Source organism: Camellia sinensis, chromosome 15 (assembly GCF_055761805.1).
Source record: "Camellia sinensis isolate YWXY chromosome 15, ASM5576180v1, whole genome shotgun sequence".
NCBI classification, from domain to species: Eukaryota; Viridiplantae; Streptophyta; class Magnoliopsida; order Ericales; family Theaceae; genus Camellia; species Camellia sinensis.
In genome coordinates, this window is record NC_138975.1 from 15,243,423 (window position 1) to 15,271,342 (window position 27,920).

A 27,920-nucleotide genomic window follows, 5' to 3' on the forward strand; every position below is an offset into this window, starting at 1 on the left:
CTTATTGTTAACCAGTCAACAGGTGAATTTGCAGCCAGGGACGAAAGGATGTCGACATATGCAAAAGAGGTCATTAGATTAGCAACTCTATTTCAAAACTGCCGACTACTCCAGGTTAGCCGAGATGACAACACCCACGCCGACGCGTTGGCTTACCTGGCAAGTTCAATTCAGACTGAAAAAACAAGAACAATTATGATCGACTACATGTTGGGCCCGGGCATAGGACCAGAGAGCACAAAACAGCAAGCAATGTGTGTGGACATGGGGCCAAGCTGGATCGATGCAATTATCGCATTCCTGAAAGAAGGAAAATTGCCAGAAGATCGTAAGGAAGCAGACAAAGTCAGATTGAAATCTGCAAGATTCTGTCTGACATAAGATAGACATCTTTACAGAAGATCCTTCACTGGACCCCTTTTAAGGTGCGTACACCCTTTGCAGGTTGAAGATTTCCTCTATGAAATCCATGAAGGAATTTGTGGAAGCCACGCTGGGGGCAGATCATTAGCCCACAGGGCCATTACCCAGGGGTATTGGTGGCCCTACATGCAAAAGGATGCTGAAGCCTACGTGAAGAAGTGTGAACAATGCCAAAGGTTTGCACCTTTGATGCATCAGCCAGCTGCTGATCTGAACCCAGTATCCAGCCCTTGGTCGTTCGCCCAATGGGGCATGGATCTGGTTGGGCAACTTCCCCAGGCAACGGGGCAAAGAAAATACTTACTGGTAGCAACAGACTACTTTACAAAGTGGATAGAGGCAGAACCTCTTGCCAAAATCCGAGATGTGGACGTCAAGAACTTTATATGGAGAAACATCATCACCAGATTTGGCATTCCAAGAGCAATCGTTGCCAACAACGGAACACAGTTTGACAGCAAACTCATCAAGAACTTTTGTGCCAAATTCAAGATCAAGAACTACTTTTCAACACCAAGCTTTCCCCAAAGTAATGGTCAAGCAGAAGCATCCAACAAAGTAATTTTAGATGGAATAAAGAAGAGGCTGCAGGCAGCAAAAGGAAAGTGGGTAGACGAGTTGCCCAACGTGCTTTGGGCATATCGAACTACGCCGAGAAGATCAACAGGGGAATCCCCCTTTGCCATGGCTTATGGCACAGAAGCTGTCATCCCATTGGAGATCGGCATCCCAGGGATCAGAACCCAGGGAGTAGAGAATGGCACTAACGACATAGTCTTAGCCCGAGATCTGGACCTCTTGGAAGAACGAAGAGAAAAGGCTGCAATTCAGCTAGCAATATACCAGCAGCAACTTGCTAGAACTTACAACAAAAAGGTCAATCCAAGAGATTTTCAAGTCAGCGACCTAGTCTTGAGAAAAGTCGTCGGCAACAAAAAGGATCCCAGAGAGGGCAAGCTTGGCCCAAACTGGGAAGGACCCTACAGAATTACTTCAGTATTAGGCAATGGAGCTTATCGGCTTGAGGACAATGAAGGCAAAGCATTGCCCAAACCTTGGAATACTTGTAATTTGAAATTTTTTTATCATTAGATGTGCATCATTTTTTGGCCGATATCATCAATAAAGTCTTTTCAGAATTCTTTCAACACATATGATTAACGAAATTACATATTGGTGTTTTTGAAAACATGAATAATGAGAACCCAAGTAGAACTCAGGTTCACATTGGGGGCAGAGAGAAGACAGAGACACTTATCTTCACTTGTTGAAATTTGTAGCAATTTACAAGTCGAAGTTAAGCCGAGATAATTCCTTAATTCACTTGTTGAAATTTGTAGCAATTTACAAGTTGGAGTTAAGCTGATTCCTTATCTTCACTTGTTGAAATTTGTAGCAATTTACAAGTTGGAGTTAAGCTGATTCCTTATCTTCACTTGTTGAAATTTGTAGCAATTTACAAATCGAAGTTAAGCCGAGATAATTCCTTAATTCACTTGTTGAAATTTGTAGCAATTTACAAGTTGGAGTTAAGCTGATTCCTTATCTTCACTTGTTGAAATTTGTAGCAATTTACAAGTTGGAGTTAAGCTGATTCCTTATCTTCACTTGTTGAAATTTGTAGCAATTTACAAGTTGAAGTTAAGCTGATTCCTTATCTTCACTTGTTGAAATTTGTAGCAATTTACAAGTTGGAATTAAGCTGATTCCTTAATTCACTTGTTGAAATTTGTAGCAATTTACAAGTTAGAATTAAGTTGATTCCTTATCTTCACTTGTTGAAATTTGTAGCAATTTACAAGTTGAAGTTAAGCTGATTCCTTATCTTCACTTATTGAAATTTGTAGCAATTTACAAGGCGAAGTTAAGCCGAGATTACTGTTTCTCTTCACTTGTTGAAATTTATAGCAATTTACAAGTCGAAGTTAAGCCGAGATTACTGTTTCTCTTCACTTGTTGAAATTTGTAGCAATTTACAAGTCGAAGTTAAGCCGAGATTACTGTTTCTCTTCACTTGTTGAAATTTGTAGCAATTTACAAGTCAAAGTAAAGACGAGGTTATAGTTTGCACACTTATAGCAATCTACAGGATGATCCAACCAAAGAAGATGCTTAACACTTGTTGAAATTTGTAGAAATTTACAAGATAATGTTAAGCCGACATGTGATCATCTGTTGAAATTTGCAGCAATTTACAGGTTGAGGTAAAAGCTAAGTATATTGTTTAAACACTTGTTGAAATTCATAGCAATTTACAAGTAGATCATTGTTACTACTTGAAGAAAAAATTACAGTATATATTAACACTTATTGAAATTTGTAGCAATTTACAAGTAGGTTAGACCGAGATCGCTGTTTAAATACTTGTTGAAACTTGGAAAACAGTTTGCAGAATTGACATTAAAACAATATATGTTTTACACTTGTTGGAATTCATGAAGAGTTTACAGATCTGTATCTTGCCGAAGTGAAGTTGGATGTTATCTCACCCGAGGTGCGTAACCCCGAGAAGATTATACAAAGAAATCAAAATGGAAAGGCATGCAAAAAAAATTCTAAGTATAGAACTATGCAGAAGCAATCAACAGAAAATTACACAGATTGAAATATCTATAGAGAAAACAGTTGCAGTTACATATTGAAGAAGGCACTACGGCCTACCAGAAGTAAATTGTTTTTTCAGGAAAAGGCACATCGGCCATACAAAGAAACTTATATTGTCCAAAAAAACAAAAAAGTACAAAAGACATGGGAGTTATGATTCTTCAACATCAGGAGCAATTTGAATTTGGACCTCGGCGGGTTCTTGAAAAGCTACTTCGGCAGCCTTCTCGGCCATAATCTGGGCATCAATTTCGGCAAGTGTTTGATTAAGATTGTCATAGATAGGAGGGACATCAGATGATGCTTGTTCAGGAGTAGCCTCTTTAATAACCTCCTCATCCTCTTCGTGAGTCAAGTCTAAGATTTGATCATCCTGAGGAAGAGATTGGATCTCACCAGCATCCTTGGTCTTCCTTACTAGAGCATCACCATCATCGTTATCCTCATCTTCGGCTTCAGGCTCAGACTCAGATTCTTCTTCAGCCTGATTTGGAGGAAATGGGAGAGGAATAGCTTCAGCATTGCGCAACGGCGAATCATCTAGGATGTTAAGTTTTTTGGCAAGGGCCATCCAACCAAGGGAGAATCCCCTGTTGCATGCCTGCTTAACTTGAAGTTTATAGTCCTCAGTGACGTCGGCCATGCCCTGGGCATAGGCCTTCTCATCAGCTTCTTCAATTTCGGCTTTTTTTGTGGCCAGAGCCTTTTGAAGCTCTTTCTCAGCCTGAGCCATTTTCGATTTAAACTCCTCATTTTCAGCTTCAGCAGCTTTTCTAATAGCCTCAGCAGACTCCGTTTTTCTTCGGCTATTTGTTGGGCCTTAGTAGCGGCCTCGGCCTGATCTTCCAATTTCTTCATCTTCGATTCAAAAGATTTACTGTCCTTTTTTAGGGCAGAAATCTCCCTCTTCATGTCAACCACTCTTTGCCGATTTTCAAAAGATTGCATCGAAAATGAATGGGCGTGCTGGATGGCCTGAACGAAAACAGAAGTGTTAGAAAATCTTCTAAGTATGAAGCAAAAAGAAAAGACAAAACAAAGAAACACTTACTTGAATGGAGTGCTGGAGCATTAGCGTGTAGTTTTCGTACTCGCTGTACCCAGCATTTCGCTCCAGATCGCTTGGAAGGAGAAGAGCAGTACTGAGGGCGACACCGACATTAATGTCGTCGGCACTCTCAGTTGACATAATTGGCCTATCCTCCAAAGTCAACTTTGGTGCCCAGGGGACATCGGATTTCTTGGACCCCGAAGTTGTAGCTGAGGCAGACCTCGGCTTCTTTGATTGGGTGGACTTAGAGGGCTGGGTCTCGGCAGACCTTTTTGCAGGAGCAGAAGAAGTCTTCTTACTCTCAGCCTGTTTTAAGATAGGCAAGCTATCCTCAGCCTCAACAGCCTTGGCCTTAGGCTGGGCCTTCTTGATTCTTTTTGGCTTCGGTGGGGGCATTGGTTGGGATGGTACAGCGTCAGCATCAGTCGGGAGGTCGGCAAGGAGATTTTGGGCAATTGGCTTTGCACGACCCATTTCGGCAGTTTTAACAAGGCGTCGCCGGTGTTTTCTTTTTGGTATTGGGATCAAGTATGGGGCCGAAGTGGATGGTTGATTGATTGGGTCAGATGTGGACTCTTGATCTGTTTGGGATGAAGAAGCGGTTATAGTTGTGGCAGTAGGTGGAGAGAGGCTCTTCTTCTTTTTCTTCGGGACGTCGGGCAATGTGGATTTGTATGTCGGAATAAAGTTTAGTAACAGGGGAGCCTTGCGCTTGTGAATTGGAAGTTCTAGAAGCTTCTTTAAATCTTTTCCAGGGAAGAAAGATTGACGAAAGTTTTTGGGTGGCTGATGAAGATCCGTAAGACAAACAAAACCAACATTAGAAACAGACAGAGTTTTTGAAAACTTGGAAAAGAAACAACTAAGTATTGGCACTGGGCTCTTACCCTTGCCCTCTTTAACTATTCGAGGAAGAGGGTAGAGGTGAACATCTTCGTCTGGGCCAAATTCCCAATTTCCCGAAGCAATGACAAAGTCATCCCCGGCTCCCTTGTTGGAATCCGGGAGGTCGGCTACAATTTTGAACTCGGTAGACCTCGGCTTGAGGTAGTAGACATAACCTCTTTCCTTCAGGTTAAGGGGGCACATGGTATAACAAAATTAGATATCGGCAAGGGTGATCCTAACGTTCTCTTGCCTAGCCAGGGCTATGATACCATTAATCACTCGATAAGAGTTAATGGTAAGTTGCATAGGGTTCAACCTATAGAAATGGAGAACCTCGCGAAAGAGGGGATTGAGTGGAAGCCGGAGTCCACATTCAGTAAAGGCTACAATAGGAAAGGGCATCGTATGATCTGTGGGCATGATAGAATCACCATCCCCAGCAAGCCTAAGGTGAACATCGGCTGGGATGGAGAACTCCTGCCTAAAGTATTCAAGTTTTGTTGGGGAATTTACTCGATGTCTCCACATACCCATGACATCGGCCTAAGTTCAGAAGGCTGTGTTTCAGAAAATAGGTGTTTCAAAAGGGTTGCTAGAACCTCGGTTTCAAAACCTGGGTAAGGACTGGTAAGGTTTGTTTCAGTTTTTCCTAAAGATTGAAGGTTCTACAGACAAATCCCAAACCTAAAATTATAAAGATGAAGATCGAGGGCACAGATCTAGTAAAAACACAAAAAACAGAGAACAAAGGTGAAGTTTCAGAGACAAGAACAGGGATGGGCTATCAAGAACACGAAGAATACAAAGGGTTAAGGGCCAAGAACAGTAGTGAAACAGTGCAAGTGTTCATGGCATGTGAAAAAATCATGAAATAAGACGCATTCAGGTGAATGAATCACGAATAACACTTAAACAGAACAGTAATAGCAAGAAACTTCAGAAACAATCACGAATTAGAAAAACAGGGTAAGGGGGCCAGTTGCTTACCAGATAAATTGAAGCCGAAGCAATATTCGCCGAGACCAGACGACAGTTGTAACAGTAGCGAAAGCTTCGCGGAAATGGAAGAGTAAGGATGGTCACAGAATTTGGGACTTAGAGCAATGACGGATTCGAAGAATGCTAGAGCTTTTAGAGAGAGAGAAAACAAGAAATCATAATGCAAAAAGTGAAGAAAGGAAAAGGGAAAGAAAAGTTTTGTAAAAAACTTAAAACGGCGGCAAAACAGGGCATTTATTGCGCCTGGAGCACTGGATACGTCAGACGGCGCAGACGAATAAAAGATAGCTTTCAGGCGCGTCATAGACACGGGCCAATGAAGACAGAGCACGTGAAAGGAATGTTTAGATGTGCATGACAGCTCATGCGCATGGTGGAGTTCATTTGGATTCTTGTTCTCCGAAGAGAACACATCGGCTTGAGAATGCATTATCTCGGCCAAACAGTTTTTGAACCACTATGCAAAAAGAAATATCGATATAGGTTCCATCACCTCAGAATGCCGAGGTAATAGAACCTAGGGGGCAGTTGTGGGGATATATTTCTTGGGTACCAACACGTGGCATGGCGACGCCGACGTGTTTGGCCGAGGTGCCACGTGTCATGGAAATTACGCCGAGGTGATCTCGGAGTTGCCGAGGTTATCTCCGAAGATATCGGAATCCGAGATAAGCGGATAGGGGACAAGAGTCCTGGGACAAAGAGGAGACTTAGCCAAGATAAGGATAAAGCTCTTAGGGAGTTTATCTTTATCTCTTGAGAAATCCTAAGTAATCACTAAATTGAAGTCTATAAAAGTCATGCTTCTAGTAGGACTTGGATTGAGTTAACTATAAAAGAGAGGCACCCCCATGGGTCTAAGGTATGCAGTTTTATACTCAAGCTTGTGAGTTTAGCACTTGATTATCTTTGAGAGATATAATGACTTGATCGTCGGAGTGCCCCCGGGTGGAGGAGCCACCGCCGGAGCCCTTTCTTTCTGTTACAGGTTACTGGAGCCATCTATTCTGCCGGTGCTCTCCAGCTGATTACTAGGCGGGCAGTGTGGTAAGAAAATTACCCACACATTATGGACAGAAACAAAAACCATCATAAAGAGAGTTACCACACCTCTAATTTTTGACAATTATGGATGTATTGCTAAGTTGCAAGAAGATGCTAGTCGAGAGAGTATCTCCTTGAAAACTATATAGAACAAGACCAAAGAAATAAATAAAAATATATATATATATATATGAATAAAGAGGGTTGCTATTTAGACAAAAAAATTAGATTCATTTTTTAAACTTAATAATGTGATAACCTATTAAAATCTCTCTAATTATCAATCAATTGTTTCACTTGCGCATCATTAGATCAAGAAATGAAGCTTGTATATTTTCCTTGAATAAATTTTGGTTATAGATTTTTTATAGGAAACTTATTAAAAAATTATTTTTCAAGTGTTTATATCCCAATTAGTCCATATGATATTCTTATATTCTAATAAGTCCTATTATTTGGACATTCGATTTACAAAATCCTAATTTTCATATTTAAGGTATTTTATGGACATTTCTACCTTTACAAATATTTTTTAAACGGTTAGCAATTTTGTGATGTAAACATTCATATTTTACAATGTGAATATTCACATTGACATGTTAACATTCACATTGATGGTGTAAATATTCACATTGACGATGTGAACATTCACATTGATGGTGTGAATATTCACATAACAAAACATTCACACTATAACTGTGAATATTATTAAGGGCATTTTGGTAACTATGTTACACATAGGACTTATTGGAACATAAAAAAATAATGTGAACTAAATGAAATATAAGTAAGTGAAAAGGGATTTATGAAAAAGTACCCAATTTTTTATTTCTTATTTTTATTTTTTAACCATTCAGTTGTAGTATTGTTGGTTGTTAAAAAATTTGGTATGAGTTTGACTTAGGGTAAGAAGTTACTAAATTTGATTAAAAGGGGAAGGATTGTCTCTAGTTCATAATCTAGAGTGGAAAGCGGTGTTAGGGTTCATCGTGAATCTTATTTTGATAATTTAAACCGTTGATTTTGTTAGTTACTTTGTGTATATCATTCATACAAAAATTTAAGTCTATCTCATAATCAATTCAATTTATCTCGTTGTCACTAAAAAAATAGATAAAAATTGTGTTTTTAAAAATAGATCATTCATTTATTTTCTTTATTTTTTGTTATGACAAGCGCAATAAATTGATTAGGCTACGATTATTAGATCAACCTACTTTTTGTGTGTGGATGATATACACAAAGTTGTCAACAAAATAAATTATTCAAATTATTGAAACGGGATCCGTCGTAAGTCCCACAAACCCTAACAGCACCCTCCAATCTAGATTATGGACTAAGACAGTCCTCATCTTTTTGAAAACCATATGGATTTCTTACTGGAGGATATGATTTGGGCATGTAAGATCTACCATGAATCCTATTTTAATAATCTATATTGTTCATTTTGTTGAATTATTCGTGTTTTTAAAAAGAAACAAATAACAATAATGATGGTAGAAAGTCCATCTATGGGGTTGGGTTTCTCTAAAAATATATTTTTTCATTAATAATATAAGCAAATGACCTAACAAAATTAATTATTAAGATCATCAAAATGAAATATATGCATGAATCTGAATATAACGATCAAATTTATATTTCAACTTAAAACAAATGCAACCCTAATTTTAAAATTGGTTTTTAAAAATTTTCAAAAACTAATTTATTATAAGAAATAACAAATAAAACTAAAAAAAATATTATTGTTTTTGTATAAATTTTTTTGAGTAAAAATAAATTTAAAAATTGAAAATATCTTTTTTATATTGAGTTCTTAAAATCGGTCTCTAAAAATTTCCAAAAACTAATTCATTATAAGAAATAACAAATAAAACTAAGAAAATATTATTGTTTTTGTATAAATTTTTTTTGAGAGAAAATAAATTTTAAAATCTGAAAATATATATTTTTTATTTATTCTTCTCATTTTTGTTGAATAAATTACAGTGGTCTTGCTAACAAGTACCCCTAGGATATATGTAAAAGATAAAAAAAAAAAAAAAAATTAAATACAAGACGATTTTTTTTTTTTTTTTAAATCAACACACTTTTTAAGATTTTTGCATGTTTTCAAAATACTTTTTACACATTTTCAACATTAAACAATACCAAGGAGCACTTTTTAGCATTTACCAAATTACAAATAGATTCCTTGATATTTCTTTAAAGGGTAAATTACAAATACATCCTGAGATTTAATTAAAATATGAATTGTCTCTTGTAATTTTAGAAATTACATTTCACCCCTAAAATTTTTAATTTCATAACAAATCGTCCCCTTTTATTAATAAATCATCAAGTTAATTAACAATTTTTAATAATGTTAAAAATATGTTTCAATTAATAATTTAGATAATTTTATTATTGTATAGGAGGGAAATTATAAATTTTATTTTTTTTAGTTAATTCTCTTAAATAAAAAATTCTAACAGGGGGGTATTTGTAATTTTTCAAACTACAAAGGGCAATCTATACTTTAAACAAATCTTAGGAGATGTATTTGTAATTTACCATTGTTTTTAATAAAATAAGAATTGTCCATATAGTTTTGAAAATTTTATCGTGACTTTCAAGTTTTTAATTGCATAATAGGTACCTCCCCTTATTAATAAATCATCAATCAATTAATAGCTTTTAATTATATTAGAAATATATTTCAATTAACAATTTATGTAATTTATTGTTATATAGGATAGTAATTATGAATTTTATTTTTTCTGTTAATTCTGTTAAATAAAAAAATTATAGGATAAATTACAAATGCAGCTCGTGATATTTGCTCAAAATTCGAATTACCCCTGTAGTTCTGAAAATTATACCACACCCTTTGAAATTTTTAATTTGATAACAAATAGCCATTTTATTATTAAATTATCAAGTCAATTAACAGTTTTAATAATGTCAGAAATTTATTTTAATTAATAATTCATGTAAATTTATTATTGTATAGGAGAGTAGTTATTAATTTCATTTTCTCAATTAGTTCTGCTAAATAAAAACTTTTTGACAATAAAGTATTTGTAATTTTCTGATCGGTAAATTACAAATATAACTCTTGAAATTTGATTAAAATACGAATAATCCCTGTGATTCTAGAAATTACATTCTACCCCCTGAGGTTTCTAATTTCATAACAAATCGCCAATTTTAGTAATTGACAAAATGTTTAAAAAAATTTAAAAATATAAAAAAGAGTGAGAAATGGAAAGTGGTGGCAAGTGACGGCGGAAGACGGTGGTGGAAAGTGGTGATGGTGGGTGGTGGGTAGCTGGTGGCATGTGGGTGGTGGTGGTGGGTGGGTGGGTGACGGTGTGCGGGTGGTGGGTGGTGGCGGTGGTGGTGGCGGGTAGGTGGCGGATGGTGGGTGGTGGTGGGTGGGTGGCGGTGGTGGTGGCGGGTGGTAGGTGGTGGTGGCAGGTGGGTGGCAGATGGCAGGTGGTGGCGGGTGGGTGGTGGCGGGTGGATGGTGTTGGTGGGTAGGTGGGTGATAGTGGTGGGTGGTGGATGGTAGCGAGTGGGTGGTGGTGGTAGGTGGGTAGCGGATGGCCGGTGGTGACGGGTAGGTGACGGGTGGTGGTGGTGGTGGTAGGTGGGTGGGTGACGGTAGCAGGTGGTATGTGGTAGTGAGTGGGTGGGTGGTGGGTGGTGGTGGCAGGTGGGTGGTGGGTGATGGTGGTGGTGGGTGGCAGGTGGCAGGTGGATGGTTGTGGCAGGTGGTGAATGGTGGTGGCAGGTGGGTGGCGGGTGGTCGTAGCAGGTAGGTGGCTGGTGGTGGTGGTGGCGGGCGGTGTATGGCAGTGACAGGTGGCTGGCAGGTGAGTGGTGGGTGGTGGTGGTGGCGAGTGGGTAGCAAGTGAGTGGTGGTGAGTGGTGGTGGCAAGTGAGTCGTGAGTGGTGGTGGCAGGTGGTGGTCGGGGGTGGGTGGTGGTGGCGGAAGACAGTAGTGGAAAATGGTGACGGGTGGTGGCTAGTGTTGGGTGGTAAAAAAAAAAAAAAAAACTCAAAACTCAAAACGGAAACACATTTTTTATATTTTCATTTTTTGGCCAAATTTATAAACTAAGACCACTGATTTATAAATCAAAAATTTTACCAAACAAGTTTTTATTTGAGTTTTTAAAATTTTTGTAAATATAAACAGAAAACTGAAAACGTAAGTGTTACCAAACGGCACCTAATAAATCACGAAGTTAATTAACCATTTTTAATGATGTTATAAATATATTTCAATTAATAATTTAGGTAATTTTATTATTGTATAGGAGAGCAATTATGAATTTCATTTTTTTAGTTAATTTTGTTAAATATAAAATTTTGACAATGAGGTATTTGTAATTTTTTAAATCACAGGAAACAATATATATTTTAAGCAAACATCAGAATGTGTATTTGTAATTTACCATTTTCCAAATTATAAGGAGCAATATGTATTTTAAATAAATTTTAAAAAATATATTTAAAATTTTCTAATAATAAAATATTTATATAATTTTTTAAATTATAAAGGCAATTTATATTTTAAACAAAATAAAAATAAATTACAAATATATCCATAAGGTTTGCTTAAAATATAAATTGTCCTTATAATTTAAAAAATTACAAATATCTCATTGTTAGAATATTTTATTTAACAGAATTAACTAAAAAAATGAAATTCATAATTATTCTTCTATACAATAATAAAATTACCTAAATTATTAATTGAAACATGTTTCTAACATCATTAAAAACTATTTATTGATTTGATGATTTATTAATAAAATAAACGATTTGTTATGAAATTAAAAATTTTAATGGTGAAATATAATTTTCAAAATTATAAGATGCATTTGTATTAATTTTAATGGTGAAATATAATTTTCAAAATTATAAGACACATTTGTATTTTAATAAAATCTCAGGGAGTATTTGTAATTTAGCCTTTAAAGAAATTTCACGATCTATTTGTAATTTACAAGTGTTGAAAGATCAACCAAATAAATATGTTGCAAATGTTGTCCCTGTAAACACTCCATTAGCAATGTTCAAGCTCTGAAAACTCTCTCTCTCCCTCTCTCTCCCTCTCTCTCTCTCCCCAAATGGTACTATTTCTGGGCGGACTTCGTCCTACTCCTTCATCATTGTCCCTAATTGGTTTCGCCCATTCAAGGCTCCAATCTTGTCTCTCCCTATACCCACTCTCTGTTTCCAGATTTGGGTCTCCTCAATTCAAGCGAATTTTTCAAGCTAGTCTTCAATCAAGTGAGCTCTCTATTACCCTTTTCTTGCATTTCTTTCCACCCTAATTTGGGTAGTTTCCTGATTCTATTTTGATTCGTTTAGTTTCAATCTTTAATCGCTTTCCATGCATGAAAACAATTTCTAATTTGAATAGGTTTGTTGTATGATATCGAATTTGGGTATATTCATATATCAAAATCAGAATGAATCGTTTGTATTGAATGTATGTTTTTTACTAAAGTAGATTCGCTTTTTAGATTCTGCTCATGAATAGCTTTATTCCATTAATAAGATTCAATCCTACAGTACTTGATATGGTTGCAAAAATAAAAGTTGCTTTGGGAACATTAATATTGGAAAAAGGGTCAATATTGCTTGATTCAAGTTCTTTGTTTCTTTTAGGGGAAAAGTTCACTTTGCACCCTCCAACTCTTACACTTGTGTCACTTTACACCTTGAACTACTAATTTGAATAATTATCCCCTTAAACTATTGATATCAATTCATTTTAACCCAAACAATTGGTTGTGTTTTGACAGAATATCACACCCGTCGGGTCTTGCATGATTAATTGAGGATACTAGTTCACTTTGCCTGAGATAGATAAATAGACAAATAGACAAATACCTTACAAACAAAACACAACAAATTGTTTAGAAAATATTCAGTAACATACAAAATACAACCAACTGTAGCAAACAACTAAATCACAAATTTTTTTTTTTTTGGGGGTGGCGGTGGGGATACTAGTTTCAATCTTTATTTTATTTTTTTTTCTGCCGCAAATAATAATTCTGTTGACAGTTCAGGGGTAAAATGACACAAGTATAATAGTCTGAGGGGGCAAAGTAAAATTTTCCCTTTTCTTTTATTTCTTTCGGCCTCTGGCCCTTCAAAAACTATTGTGCAATGCACTACAGTATGCTTTATTGTCGTTATTTTCTTGGCATAGTATCTGATACTTTCGCACATTTGAGCAATGGAAGTGGTGAGAAATAGAAATTGATGCAGATTTTCTAGTCAAATGTTGTTGGGCTTCACTTTCAAGTTTCTGTGCCCTTTTAGTGGATGAGTTATGCAGTGACTTGTTGTGAGCTACAGAGTCTGCAGATGCACAACCTGGTGTACAGACACTTGCAGAACAACCTGAAATCATATTTTTGGGGACAGGAACTAGTGAAGGCATTCCACGTGTGAGCTGCCTCACCAATCCTGAAAAGAAATGTCCGGTATACTAGCAGAACCTCTATCCTTAAGCAAATTTGTTATCTGAAAGATTGAAATTAGTATTGCATTGATAGTTTAATATTGTTTTCATAATGACGATAATTAATTGAAATCGATCTCTTCATGGGTTTTTTAAAGGTGTGTTCAAAAGCAGTGGAACCAGGCAGTAAGAATAAGAGACTCAACACAAGCATCCTTATCAGTCATCCTAGGCCCTCTGGAAGACGTAACATTCTTATAGATGCTGGAAAGTAAGTAAAAGATGTTTTTGTCCCTAATTTTGTGTATATTTTTATGAAATGGGAAGGAAAATAAAATCTTAAGTCAATCTTGTATTAGTCGTATTAGTCCTAGATTCTGGTAGGTGGAGATCATCATCGTGTGCGCCCTTTATTTGCAGTGTCTTTAATATTTTTTTCTTCCTTTGCTAGAATCCTCAAATCTTATTTTCATTCATTTGTACTGTATGTGTATGTTTTTGCCATGGCCATAGGTTAATTGATAGCTACTTACTAAACAATCTTTTCTTTTGATAATGGTGCAGGTTCTTCTACCATAGTGCTCTACGATGGTTTCCTACTTATGGGTAAGAGTCTATATGCATATTGTCTTAACTATTATATTTTTTATCCGTTACTCAAACATGTTTTTTTACTGGTTCTGGACTTCACTGTTCAGTTAGGAATGTTCATTTTCTACACACCCAAGTAGAAACTGAATTTTTTTCGACAATATAAGAAATTGCTGCAATGTTGGTATCCAATTAATTCAATTAGAAATTTGGAGTCTTGCCGTTTGCCTGTACTGAATTTTGCTGAGTAGGGGCTCTAAGATTAGACTAGAGGTCTCTGGTACTCCTACCCCAGAAGATCTTCTGTTATTAAATGCCGTGGAAAAGTTGTCAAGAAGTTGGTCCTCTTGCAGATTCTCTTGTAGATATTTTTTAATATTTATTGTCATGTTTTTATCTTCTTGTAACTAGTTGTATTTCTGTCAGGATAAGAACAATTGATGCGGTTATTATTACACATTCTCATGCTGATGCAATTGGAGGTCTCTGGCAACAACACCTTTTGCTGTTATTCTTTATATGATTAAGAAGACATGATAATGCAATTCTTTCCTGAGTGAATCACATATTATTTGTCATAAAGTTTGCTATTTGTTCAGGTTTGGATGATCTTCGCGATTGGACGAACAATGTTCAGCTCCATATTCCAATTTATGTAGCACCACGTGATTTTGAGGTCCAAATTCTACTACTGCCTTTCTTGCATCAAATTAAAATTTTCTCATCATAAAGAATACTCTGCAAGTATTCAAACTATATCACTTCTATTTTATTTCATATGAATGCATGTTAAATCTATTGAGTCAGCACCCCTTCTATGTTAACAAATTCTAAATCGGGAACATGTAGATTTACTAAATTTTTACTTAAGGCCCTAAATACTCATGTTAGCATTGAATTCTTTTGTAAGGTAGCATATTTGAAGCTTGGTCCGTTTGGGAATTGAACATTTTAGCCAAAAAGTAAAAAAAGGCCACTAAAAAAGCCAAAGGGTCACAAAAAATACCAAAAAGCTATACAGAAAAGTCAAATATTCCTTCTCATTCTTTTTACTTTTTGCTCATTTTTTCATAAAAAGCCAAAAAACCATTCCCAAACACTTCAGTTTTTGTTCACCTCATATTTTACCAAAAAAATTAAAAAGTCACTAAAAAGGCCACTTCCCAAATGAACCCCAGTATGACTTTGTAGAGGAGCTGATAAACTACGGCAGCAAAGCAATTCACCTTTAGATGCTGACTTTCCAACAATACTTCTAATTTTTTTTTTTTTTTTTTTTTTCTTCTTGATATGCATGATTACATGTAACACACTAAAAGCAATTTTAGAATACAATGCACATTGATTAGTCAATATGTTGGCCAGATCAGTTTTTTCTCAGATCTAACTTCACAGTAGTTGAAATAATTTCAGGTAATGAAGAAAACTCATTATTATTTAGTGGATACAAGCGTTATAATACCTGGTGCTGCAGTCTCGGAGTTGGAATTTAAGATCATACATGAAGAGCCATTCCAAGTACATGATCTAAAGGTCAGAAGAAGACCCATATCTTATCACTTTTTGTATAGAATTGAAGCATGATTTTGTTTCAAATCTTTGGCTTCGAACTGTGTGTGGAACTTTGGACAAGGACTAAGTACCTAATTGAAACCATTGGCTTATCTTTGTTACTTATCCTATGCAACAAAGTTGAAACCGTAGAATCTAGTTGTGATTCAATCAAAATAAATAAACTAAATGAAAATATTCCTGATGGAATGTGAAACTCTCAACCAAAGTGGTTATGGCCCCTATGGAGTAATCTACTGGACCCAGAGAGGTGATGAAAAATATGAAGAAGAAAGGGAAAATAACAAAGAGAAAGAGGGGGGCAATAGTCCTGATGTCATGTCAATTATCATCAGTGACTAAGGAGAGCAAGTTGGCCCGCTTCTTCTATGCTTTCTTCCCTAAATTGTAGTTCTGTGAGCTTTAAATAGCTTTGGAAAGAATTAAACGACTTTGATGTTTGTTCTTCAATGTTAGTCTATGAAGCACGGATACGGACATGGCAATTTTAAAAAAATGGTGACACGGACACGGCTGGAGACACGGCAAATTTTTTTTATAAATATTTTTATTTTAATACAAGTTAATTATTATATTTTTAAATAAATGTGTTTCTATTAATTTTTTTATTTTATTTTATCTATTTTTTTATTTTGGATTAATATGTATAAGTATATATATTATATAAGATATAAGATATGTCTTTTTTATTAATATTATGTTAAAATCCACCTACTCTCCACCTACTTAAACCTACTCCACTAAACCTAACCCACTACACCACTACCACCTCACCTACTCCACTAAACCTAACCCACTACACCACTACCACCTCACCTACTCCACTAAACCTAACCCACTACACCACTACCACCTCCACTTCACCTACTCCTTACCTACTACACACTCACCCTCTTCTATATATAGGAATCATGAATCATTGTAATAGATATCAATATATCAATCAATAATAATACATTAATTTTTACATGGTATCAGAGCAAGGTTAAGAAGCTAGTAATTCTGCTTCACCGGCGGGCGGCAGCCTCGCCTTGGCCGCCCGCCGGACCTCCACACATTCCTTCACTCCGCTGCCACAAATTCCACATCTCTCTCTCAATTTCTTTTACACTCTCCTGGCATCAAACCAAGGAGACCCACGGCTCTCTCTCCCTCTCTCTAGATTTAGTATATACAGAGAGCTATGGAGTCTAAGCCAAGCTTACTGAGGAACATTCTGGTTCGACTCTTTGTCTTCAGTGTTCTCATCATCGCCGTCCGATTCGCCTACGTCGTCACCATCAGAGGCGAATCCTGCGATCTCGGAAGCTTCTGCTTCTTTTCCTCGCCGGAAAATCTCAACCTCGTGATCGGCGTCCAAAATCGCAGGTCATCGGCGATCATTTCAAACGACGCCGCCCTGATTGCATCGTCAGCGACATGTTCCATCCCTGGACTGCCGACCTTGGTGCTCGCCTCGCCATTCCCAGGTTCTTGTTCTATGTTACAGAGACATTTGCTTTGCCGGGTCTCCCCGATGATAACATCATATTTACCAAGAGAAAAATCCCATACTGGTTTAAGGAGAAAGGAACTAGTTATGGATAAATAATTGACGAGGTCATGTTACTTTCCAACCCATGTGCACTTTTGTTTTTATTCTACTTTTTGACATACCAACTCATGTGCACCTTTTTTTTTTTTCTCTTTTATTCTACTTTTTGACCCATCATTCCACCACCTTCCTCTTTTTTCTAAATCATATTTTTATCACCGCCCACTCCATGATACCTATTTATTATTATTATTATTATTCTTATTAAAACAAAAAAAAAAAAAAAAAAATACCAAACACCATTGCAAACCATTTACAAATTTGCACAACCAATCATATTTTATTTATCTCAGGGAACAACCCCGATCACACTTTTACACACACAAAAAAAAAAAAACACAAAAAAAAAAAAAAACACAACAACCAAACAAACAAAACAACCACATCCACCGGCGGGATTTTTTTTGTTCTTCTCTACTCTGCCGCTGGTCTCTTTTTCTTGCCTCCGTCCTGGACGGCCCTTGACGGTGTTGCCTCCGTGCTTCCTAGACCACCAAGCAAGTTGCCTCCTCTCTGCTCCTCCACTGCAGCATATGGCGGATCTCCAAATCGGAACATCACGGTGGCCTTCCGCTTCAGCTCCTTGTTTTCCGCCTTTAGCATACTTATCTCTGCTCGCGCATCCTTATACATGCGCTGGAGCAGAGCCAGTTGGGCATTTAACTGCTGCACCTCATTTGTCCTGCTCTGCAGCCGGTTCGACAAATTTGTAACCGCAGTCATGGTTTCCACACATGACTTCAAGGTATACTGATTGGCCTCCACATCCGACTGCACCGCCATTTTTTGCTCCACCGACCGCATCGGAAAGTTCAACGGAGCAAAACCAGAGGTGTTTGGTTGAGGTTCACTGGCCACCGCACCAGTTATTTCTCTTGTGGACTCATTCAGTTCTGGAAAGAGCGTAAGTAGCCCACGGGAAGAGGAGGCCATGTTCTGGTTAGCTGGACGGGAAAAAGAGGCCATGTTATGGGTTGCTGAGTGTTTCAGAGAAGGGTTGGTTACAGAGTGTTTCAGACTGCAAAGGTTCAGAGGTTTCAAACTGGTTTGTTATGCTTCCCAACCTCAGCCTCCGCTTCGATTTATAAAGACCCTGACGAAGCGGCAGACACGCGCATCATGCGCCGCTCGACGCTCGCCGACAATATGGGCGCGCCTTTTGATGGCACGTCTTTTGATGGCACGCCTTTTGATGGCACGCCTTTTGATGAATTGGGCACGCCTTTTGATGGCACGCCTTTTGAAAGATTGGGCACACCTTTTGAGGGTGCAACTTTTACGACGGTCCGACATGACCCTATAAACTGTCCCGACATTGATTCCGGTTAGCTCCTTTATGGGTCCGACAAGACTCTGTAAACTGTCCCGACATTGATTCCGGTTAGCTCCTTCAAGGGTCCGACAAGACTCTGTAAATTGTCCCGACATTGATTCCGGTTAGCTCCTTTATGGGTCCGACAAGACTCTGTAAACTGTCCCGACATTGATTCCGATTAGTTTCTACAAGGGTCCAGCAAGACTCCGTAAACTGTCACAACAACTGTCACCACATTGTCTGCTACAACGGTCCGACATGACCCCATAAACTGTCTTCTACATCGGTCTGACACCGCCATCCAGTGTCCTCTACACCGTTATGACACCACCATACAGTGTCCTCTACATGGTTATGACACCCCCATACAGTGTCCTCTACAATGTTATGACACCACCATCCAGTGTCTTCACCAATGGTCTGACACGACCATACAGTGTCTCTTATCCTCTTTTATTTTTATGTATTTTCTTATTTTGTTACTCTCTCCAAACTCAAGTTGGTTAGTTCCTATCCCCCTTGAGTTTGCGGGGGGCTGTTAAAATCCACCTACTCTCCACCTACTTAAACCTACTCCACTAAACCTAACCCACTACACCACTACCACCTCACCTACTCCACTAAACCTAACCCACTACACCACTACCACCTCACCTACTCCACTAAACCTAACCCACTACACCACTACCACCTCCACTTCACCTACTCCTTACCTACTACACACTCACCCTCTTCTATATATAGGAATCATGAATCATTGTAATAGATATCAATATATCAATCAATAATAATACATTAATTTTTACATATTATATATATATATATTATACATATTAATCAGCGAGAGAGAGAGATGCGAGCGAGAGCGAAGGTGAGAGAGAGAGAGAGGGGCTTACGGTGGTTGAAGTCGATTGGATGGAGGTCGCGGTCTGGGTCGACAGCTTACGGTGGTCGAAGTCATGGAGGTCGACAGGCAAGTTGACTGGATCGAAGTCTAAGTTTATCTCTTGACCTTTACTCTTCTCTTTTGCTCTTTGTGTCCAGATTTGGACACGCATGTCCAGATTTGGTAGACACGCTTGTCCCCGCCGTGTCCCCTGCAAAAAAATAATTAAATTAAAGGGACACGCCACCCAGCGTGTTCCGTACATGTCCCCGGCGTGTTCCCGTGTCAGACACCACCACGGCATGAAATCTGGCGTGTCCATACTTCATAGACGTTAATCGTGTGCAAATTTATGAATTTATGCAAAAGAATGTTACCTCGCCTTTCATGCTTTTGACTTTGTAATTTGCAGTTGAGATGTGATATACCTATTTAACTTTTTAATATTATTTCACAAATTATTTGAAGTGTTTCTTCATCTGGCACAAATTACATTGGAAATTAAATAATATAGGATATTTATTCATTGGAGTCAAATAAGGAATGACTATTGTATATGACTAAACTATGATACCCATTCTTTTGCTTTTATTGTGCTTTCAGATTACTCCTTTACCTGTCTGGCACGGAAGTGGTTATCGTTCCCTTGGTTTTCGCTTCGGCAATATTTGTTACATTAGGTAATGGTTCTCTAAATATATGCTTGTAGTTTGTTCATTCTTAACTGGGATATTGAAGGCTAATCCGATTTCTGGTTTTGCAGTGATGTTAGCGAAATACCTGAAGAAACTTATCCACTTTTGAAGGACTGTGAAATTCTTATCATGGTGGCTCTCTCTCTCTCTCTCTCTTCATTGCTACCTTCTTTGCATGAAAATGAATTATATTGCTCTGTTTCTTGTTGGCTTACACGTTGAATCTTTTATCAGGATGCATTGAGGCCAGATCGATCTTCTTCGACACATTTTGGACTTCCAAGGGTATGCTCCGTTATCTTTTAATGTTTATCATCATTAATTTTTGACATCGTGTTTACTTTCTTGCCAGGCTCTCGAGGAAGTTCGAAAAATCCAGCCGAAACGAACTCTTTTCACCGGTATGTTATTGTTCTTCTTTTGTAGAGTTGCTTTATTTTCTTCAAGGAAAACCGATTTTATTTTTTTTAATATAATTTTGCACACCTTTTCACCTTGACCAATTCTGGAATGATCAGCACATTTAGGAATAAGATTTTGAAGAGGTTCGAAAAAACTTGCTATCATTTTTTCTAATCAATTATTGTTAGTAGCAATGTAGATTTTTAATTGTGATTTCACTTTTCGTGCTTTTAGAAACAAAAAATATGATGAAAACTTTGAGAAATCCATTATTTTCATATCGTTTTATTTTTATGCAAAAACAAGTTTCTAAAATTTGAAAACATCTTTCTTGGATGTTTCCCAAAATGGGTTGTTTTGGGAAAATTTTCTCAAAAACAGTTTTTGAAAACAGTTCATCAAGCAAGTTATGTTTGATATCATTTTTTATTTTTCTGTTCTCTTTTCGGAAATCACTTAAAATATGTTTTTGCACAAAAGTGAAAACAATATGAAAAATTTTAGGTGTTTTCAAACTTTTGAATGTTTTTGTCTTTAGAAACACAAAAAATGAAAACGAAAAAACACAAAAAATGATTCTATTTTGATTAGTGGTTTTCCATTTTGTGAAGGTATGATGCATCTGATGGATCATGAAAAAGTAAATGAAGGTCTTATAAAATTGATGGATACTGAGGGTCTTGATGTGCAATTAAGCTATGATGGACTCCGCGTTCCAATTACTCTATAGCCCTTCATTTTCTCTTTTATTCTAAATTGGCTGTTCTTTCTCAATTCTGTATACAAACTTGAATTTCAGAAAATTTTCAATATTGTTTTTATGTGAATTTTCAAACTTGAATTTTCTCATTTCTCTAATTTGGCCATTCTTCTAGTGTGGACTTGTACACCCCCATATAATTCTTGTACCTTGTTTAAATAAAATGATGTGAACTTCCTCAAAAAAAATTAAAATGAAGAAGAAATATGATGCGAAGGCAATGATTCAATAAAATTAGCACCATTTCAATTTTTAAGATTTTAGTTGCAAACTATTGTTCTTCTATTGTACTTTACGCACTCTTAATTTTGTAAATTGTTTGGTATTTCAACCGAATTTGAGCACAAGATTCCCTATCCTCATTTTTTATGTCTCAAAACGTCTTTCACTTTATGATGCGTAAACTCTCAATTAAAAAACAATAACTATTTAACAAGTCATGTGATAGAAAAATGATTTGGGATTGGAGGACAAGGAACAAAGGAAAGGATTCTAATGTTTTGCATGAATAATTGCAAAATAAATTTACATTATAAAATTATTGATAAATCCATTTACAATAATAAAACAAATCAAAATGACTCCCAAGTCATATATGCTCTATACAATGAACCAAAGGCATATTTATGTAGAGAAACTATTGTACATTTCACACATACTAAAAATTCCTCACTTCTTACATTCTTCATATTTTTAAATTATTTTTATATATTTTTTTTAAAAAAAGAAGGCACAGATGAGCTGGCAGGGCATGCCGAGACTTGGGTCGAGCTAGATCCCATTTCAAAATTAAATAATTGAGGAATAATCAACAAAATGACAAAAGAAAAATGTTTGTTTATTTCACTTTTTTATTAACCTTTTAATCTTTAGAGAGACACAACTTCATATTAAAATAACTCGAACAAGTGCATTTACACTATAAAATTGCCTCCAGTATAATTTTATTTTATTTTATTAGACCCAGTTTACATTTTTGGTTTTCAAGCTTTTTTTTTTCCTCCATATTTTAGTCAAATTTTATTTCATTTGATCTTTTAGATGCATTTAAAAAGTAAAATATTAATTTGAGAAAGATTGAATAATCTAATGCTGCCATATTAATTTGTAATTATATAAGTTTTACTGACCTTTTTTTTTTTTTAATCTCTTCCTAAACATAGATTGAATATTTTGTATGAAATAGAAAGAATGTGAACGCGGTTTAAGAAAAAATATCCAATTGTCAATTTTCTCGACTATGTACACTTTACACCAATAGTCTACAATACATAAGTCTTATATAGACATTCATAGCATTTTGGAGAGATAAAAAGCAAAATAAATAAAATTGTTGTGTTTGTTGTTGTCAAATCACTTTGAACGTTATGTAGTGAATTTACATATGTTGGTTACCATTAAAAATATATACATACATATATATCATTTAACTAACATCAGTCATTCAATGAGTACAATTCTTTAATTTAACTATTGGGTTAAGTCATTTATCGATATTCGTTTTGAGTCTCAACTTAAGAAAATTTTTAATTAAGGTTATATACAAGGTTGGTACAATCAATGGTAATTTTAGAAGTAGGCTTCTTTTTTTTTTAAGCAGTGATAATAAAATTGAAGCACCATGCAAAAATATAAGATATTTATCTCTTTTAGTTGGTAATAATTGATCTCTAGTCTTGATTGATTAGGGCATAAATGAGTATGAAAGAGAAAGAAATGGAATAATTGAACTTTTAGGCATGATCATGTCACTTAGGATTCAATCAATGAATCAATCATAACCCTGTAAATATTGTAGAAAGCTGGGAAAGGTTCTACTATCTATGATGAAAAAAATTGAAAAACAAAATAGAATTTTCTTTCTTTTTTTTTTTTTTTTTTTTGTTGCCTTTATGTCTCTCTCCTTCTGTCTACATCATATATATACAAATCAAATTCTCTATTAAAAAAATAGTTGCTTTTCTCACTTACTTTAGTCCAAGGGAAAGGTACATGTAGTGCCATTAAAGAAAAGTCTTTTTTTTTTTTTTTTTTGCCCGTAAATTAAACTTTGTTAAAAGCAAAAAAAAAAAAAACAAAGAAATGAGAGATAGATTTTCCTCTAATCTAGTAATTGAATTGAATCATCTAATTGAAAAATTATAGCCTCATTCGGGATTCATGTTGATAATATGAATCTTTTATTTTTAGTGTCCATCATGTAAATTATTTATGCAAAAGAATCAAATTAATTGAAAAATCAGTAATCATATGATTGGATCACGTTTATTTTTAAAATTGGATGAAGTATTTTTAAAATCATATTGTCTATTCATTTTTGTAAGACAAGACTATTGACATTTGATCAACTTGAGTATTTGCATCGATAATCTAATTAGCAAGTATTAGAAGATGAACCATTCGGATCGGTAAAGTGAAGGCAGAGTGAGTCCACAACACTTCAATTGGACAATGTCCAAGTAATGGTGTCGAGAGAAGCCTCTTCCATTTTTATTGGGGGTGGGGAAGAAAACAGAGAAAAAGACAGAAGGTGCACATCAGAGTTAGCAGTAGGATTAGTTGTGGTCTTTGGAGTATGGTTTTGGATTGGTACAGAATTACAGAGGATTCCCATCTCATCCACATCTCTCTCTCTCTCTCTCTCTCTCTCTGAATTGGGTTTATTTTATTTGTATGCTTATTCTTGGATTTTCTTGGTTTTATTATTAGCAAACTATTCAAACACGAAGAAGAAGAGTGACTGGAGGGTCTGGTTCAGTTTCACTTAAACTCTCTCTCTCTCTCTCTCTCTCTCTCTCTCTCTCTCTCTCTCTCTCTCTCTTTTCTTTTTCTGTTTTCAAAAAACAAAAATTGTCTCTTTGGTTGATGCCAAAGAATGAAGAAAACGTCAAGAGGCAACTGAGGATTTAGTTCAAAGCTCAAATTCAGCAACTCCTCCAAGTTTATTTTATTTTTCACTTTAGCTTTTTCAATCTTTGAATTTGTCATTAATTAGATCTCACTGTCTGGTATCAGGCCATATTTAAATCTATGTTTATCACACAGAAAAGGTTAAGAACCATATGCCTGTGATGCAAATCTAGAAGATGATGATGAAGGGTTTGCCAATCCAACGACAAAACTCAGGTGTGGAAGAGAACATGTCTCATTTGACTTCTACCTCTGCTGAATTCAGTGCTTCTTCAGCCAACATACCTGAAACTCCCACTATCTATCCTCATCAATATGCTGCTCCACCACCATCAACTCAAACTCAACCACTAGTGAAGAAGAAGAGAAACTTGCCAGGCAACCCAGGTCTCTTAGATTGTGGCCAACGATCCTCTATCCTCAAATCTATTTGTCTTTTTGTCTCAGCTCATAGTTATTAAATTATGTGAGAATCTCAAAATATTGGATCTCGACACATTCAATAACTATGATTGTTTTAAAATAATAAGATAAAAAGATTTGGGTACAGAATATCCCGTGCCTTGTATTCTTATTTCAAAGTCTGTATATTTTTTCATTTTTCTTTAATTATGAGAAGAGTATTGCTATTCGGGTCCAACCAAAAGTTAGACCCACTTTCTATACAAAATGATTTGATATTGGTGTTCTTATAATTTCATAGTTTTGGCATATCATTTTATATAAGTTTTTTTTAAGAGCAATGCTAGGTATCATGAAAAAACTTTCATGAAAATGATCATGAAAGATTTATGACCTTTGGATTACACTTGAAATAAAGCACCACACACTAATCAAGGTAATCCAAGAGTCATAAATCTTTCATGATCATTTTCATGAAAGTTTTTTCATGATCCCTAGTTTTTTTCTTTTTTTAATATAATTTTCTGTTTGCGTTACCCTTACTTATAATTTCATTTTCATCATTTGGGTTTTGAATTTTTCATGGATTTGAATCAGACCCAGACGCAGAAGTGATAGCTTTGTCACCCAAGACTCTCATGGCAACAAACAGATTTGTGTGTGAGATCTGCAAGAAGGGCTTTCAGAGAGATCAGAATCTTCAGCTTCACAGAAGAGGGCATAATCTGCCGTGGAAGCTGAAGCAGAGAGAAAGCAAAGAGATAATAAGGAAGAAAGTGTATGTGTGCCCTGAGACTAGTTGTGTGCACCATGACCCATCAAGGGCTCTGGGGGACTTGACTGGAATCAAGAAGCACTTTTCCAGAAAGCATGGTGAGAAGAAGTGGAAATGTGAGAAATGTTCAAAGAAGTATGCTGTTCAGTCAGATTGGAAAGCTCATTCCAAGACATGTGGCGCTAGAGAGTATAGATGTGACTGTGGAACCATTTTTTCAAGGTATTATAAATTAACCCAAATCATTTTTATTTTATTTTTTTGTGTCAAAAAATATGTGAATTAATTCAATTCCCATCAAAGCTCAACAGTCGAAAATTAGCTAATATCGGACAGTATTAACTAATATAAGAGTAAATATTGATCTCGATTGAAGAAAATGTACTCAAGTTTATTTAATTGATCTATCAGGAGTTATTAATTACTATATCACTGTGAAACTCCCCTCCAATGGGAAAATGTTTCGTAACTCAAATTTTGTGGCTCAAAATGGCTCAAATGGCCAAAACGACGTCGTTTTGGCCATTTTTATGTTGTTCTGTACTCAAAACGACGTCGTTTTGGCCATTTGAGCCACTTTTGAGCCACAAAATTTGAGCTACGTAGCATTGTCGCCTCCAATGTGTGTGTGAAGTAGTGTCGTGTATGGAATGATGTAAAAATAAATAAAAAGAGAACAATATGAAATAAAACAATTATTTTTAAATTTTATCAAACTCAACCAATTACTCTTTATTTAGTCTCAATGGCTTAAAATGTTATTTATATAGGAAACCATGTCATAAGTTACACCATAATTAGAGTAATTACTTTTTAATCATAGCATAATTACAGCAACAACAAAAAAAATACACAAAACACTTCTCAAAAAAAAAAAAAAAAAAAAGAAATCTCAATTCAAAACCCATTTGACTCGAACTCTAAAAGATAGTAATTGAAATTTAGAAAACATAAACAAAGAAATTCGAGCAAAATCTAGCATCGATCACCGCATTGCATGAACTTCTACCAACATTGCATCAGTGTGAAAGAGAGAGAGAAAGTGGGCAGATATGAAAAATTATGATGATACTAGCTAATATGTCCCTGACCGCTGAAATAAGAGTAGTGCTAGGATATAAAATTTTCTACTAAATGAACTTATGTGAGACATTTGGTCATTTATTTGATAGAAAATTTAAAACTTATAACATTTTTCCTGAAACAAAGATGGAGCCCGGAGGGGAAAAAGAATTCAATATGGTATCAGAGTGGATTAGGCAATAGATTCTATGTTCAAACCTCACTACCTACCTGATAATTAAAAAATATTTGCACTTGTTCGGCATGCTATAGATAAAAAGTCCGCACATGAGGGTGCAGGTTAAGAATATAATATAAATAATAAAATTGTCTCTCAGTCTAATAGTTTGAGCTTTAGATTAGCTGATGGTAAACAATTCAATAACAGAGGGAAAAAATACCTGTGCTTTGTAACAGTACTTTATGATGGTATTGCTTTTGTTTTCTTGTGTATGATTTTTTGTTTTGTGTTTTTCTGTTTTGGGTTTCAGGAGGGACAGTTTCATAACTCACAGAGCATTCTGTGATGCTTTGACAAAGGAGACTGCAAGAGGAATTACATCAACCCCATTTCTCTCCTCCTCTGAACTTCCCACTTCTCCTTCACCAACATCACAATCACATATAAACAACAACAATAACAACCACAACCTTCTTCAACCCCAACTCCATAGCCATGACCTCCATTCATTTCCATGGCTAGACCAAGATCAAGAGTTAGCAAGAATACTCCATGATGATGAGAACCCAAACCTTAACCCTAATCTGGGACCCACCTTTCTTCTTCAACCCTACCATCAAACACTCTCTTCTTCTTCTTCTCCTTCTCCACACATATCTGCAACTGCATTGCTGCAAAAAGCTGCTCAGATAGGTGCAACAATGAGTGCTACTACTACCACTACTACTAATGCTTGTTCTCCATCTCCTTTTGGGAATTTATCACCTGCTGCAACTGCAGGTGCACCTCCTTCTTCTCTTTTTCAAGAAATGATGGCTTCTCTCTCTTCTGCAAGTGGGTTTGTTGGGTATAAAGGTGACAGTGGCAGTGGCGGTGGCGGTGACAATGAGGGTACGACAAGAGACTTCTTGGGTTGGGCCTAAGACCTCTCTCCCATAGTGATATGCTCAGTATGGCTGGTTTTAGTGAGCATGTGACTGCAAATTTGCTTACAGAAGTGAACAATATACCATCTCATTGGTTCATTTTGTACTTTACTTTTGGTGGGAACACCTCATTGGTTCAGCTAATGAGATGGCGCGTATTGTTCACCTTGTGTGAACAATTTTTCTCTCCGAACATGATATTGTCAACAATCATGAGAATCATAACCAAACCCAAAAAACATGGCAAGATAGCGATTAGCAATTTTTTCATATATATTTTCTTACTTTAATATTTTGAGAGTACATTTCCTATGTGGTATTTTATGAAGGAAAAATTTACAATAAATATGAAAGTTGATCACTTTTTGTCT

At 36.0% G+C, this 27,920-nt stretch overlaps 2 protein-coding genes across 3 annotated transcripts; both read left to right on the forward strand.

Moving 5' to 3' along the window:
* The first annotated feature begins 11,988 nt into the window (after nt 1–11,988).
* LOC114261424 (Metallo-hydrolase/oxidoreductase superfamily protein) lies at nt 11,989–24,545 on the forward strand. Of its 2 annotated transcripts, none has more exons than XM_028201696.2 (12): nt 11,989–12,292; nt 13,373–13,500; nt 13,637–13,749; nt 14,043–14,084; nt 14,496–14,551; nt 14,669–14,745; nt 15,483–15,602; nt 20,040–20,116; nt 20,200–20,263; nt 20,366–20,416; nt 20,484–20,532; nt 21,145–21,549. In XM_028201696.2, the coding sequence occupies exons 1-12, from the start codon at nt 12,130–12,132 to the stop codon at nt 21,261–21,263; spliced, it is 1,059 nt and encodes a 352-aa protein (XP_028057497.2). In that variant the 5' UTR covers nt 11,989–12,129; the 3' UTR covers nt 21,264–21,549. The 2 variants fall into 2 exon arrangements, with proteins under 2 accessions (XP_028057497.2, XP_082765339.1); XM_082909213.1 differs by lacking the exon at nt 21,145–21,549 and adding an exon at nt 24,309–24,545 and having other exon boundaries at nt 12,007–12,292.
* Nucleotides 24,380–27,910, forward strand: LOC114261422 (protein indeterminate-domain 7). Its single transcript, XM_028201695.2, has 3 exons — nt 24,380–24,590; nt 25,203–25,602; nt 26,934–27,910. The coding sequence occupies exons 1-3, from the start codon at nt 24,380–24,382 to the stop codon at nt 27,544–27,546; spliced, it is 1,224 nt and encodes a 407-aa protein (XP_028057496.2). The 3' UTR covers nt 27,547–27,910.
* Nucleotides 27,911–27,920: the final 10 nt, after the last annotated feature.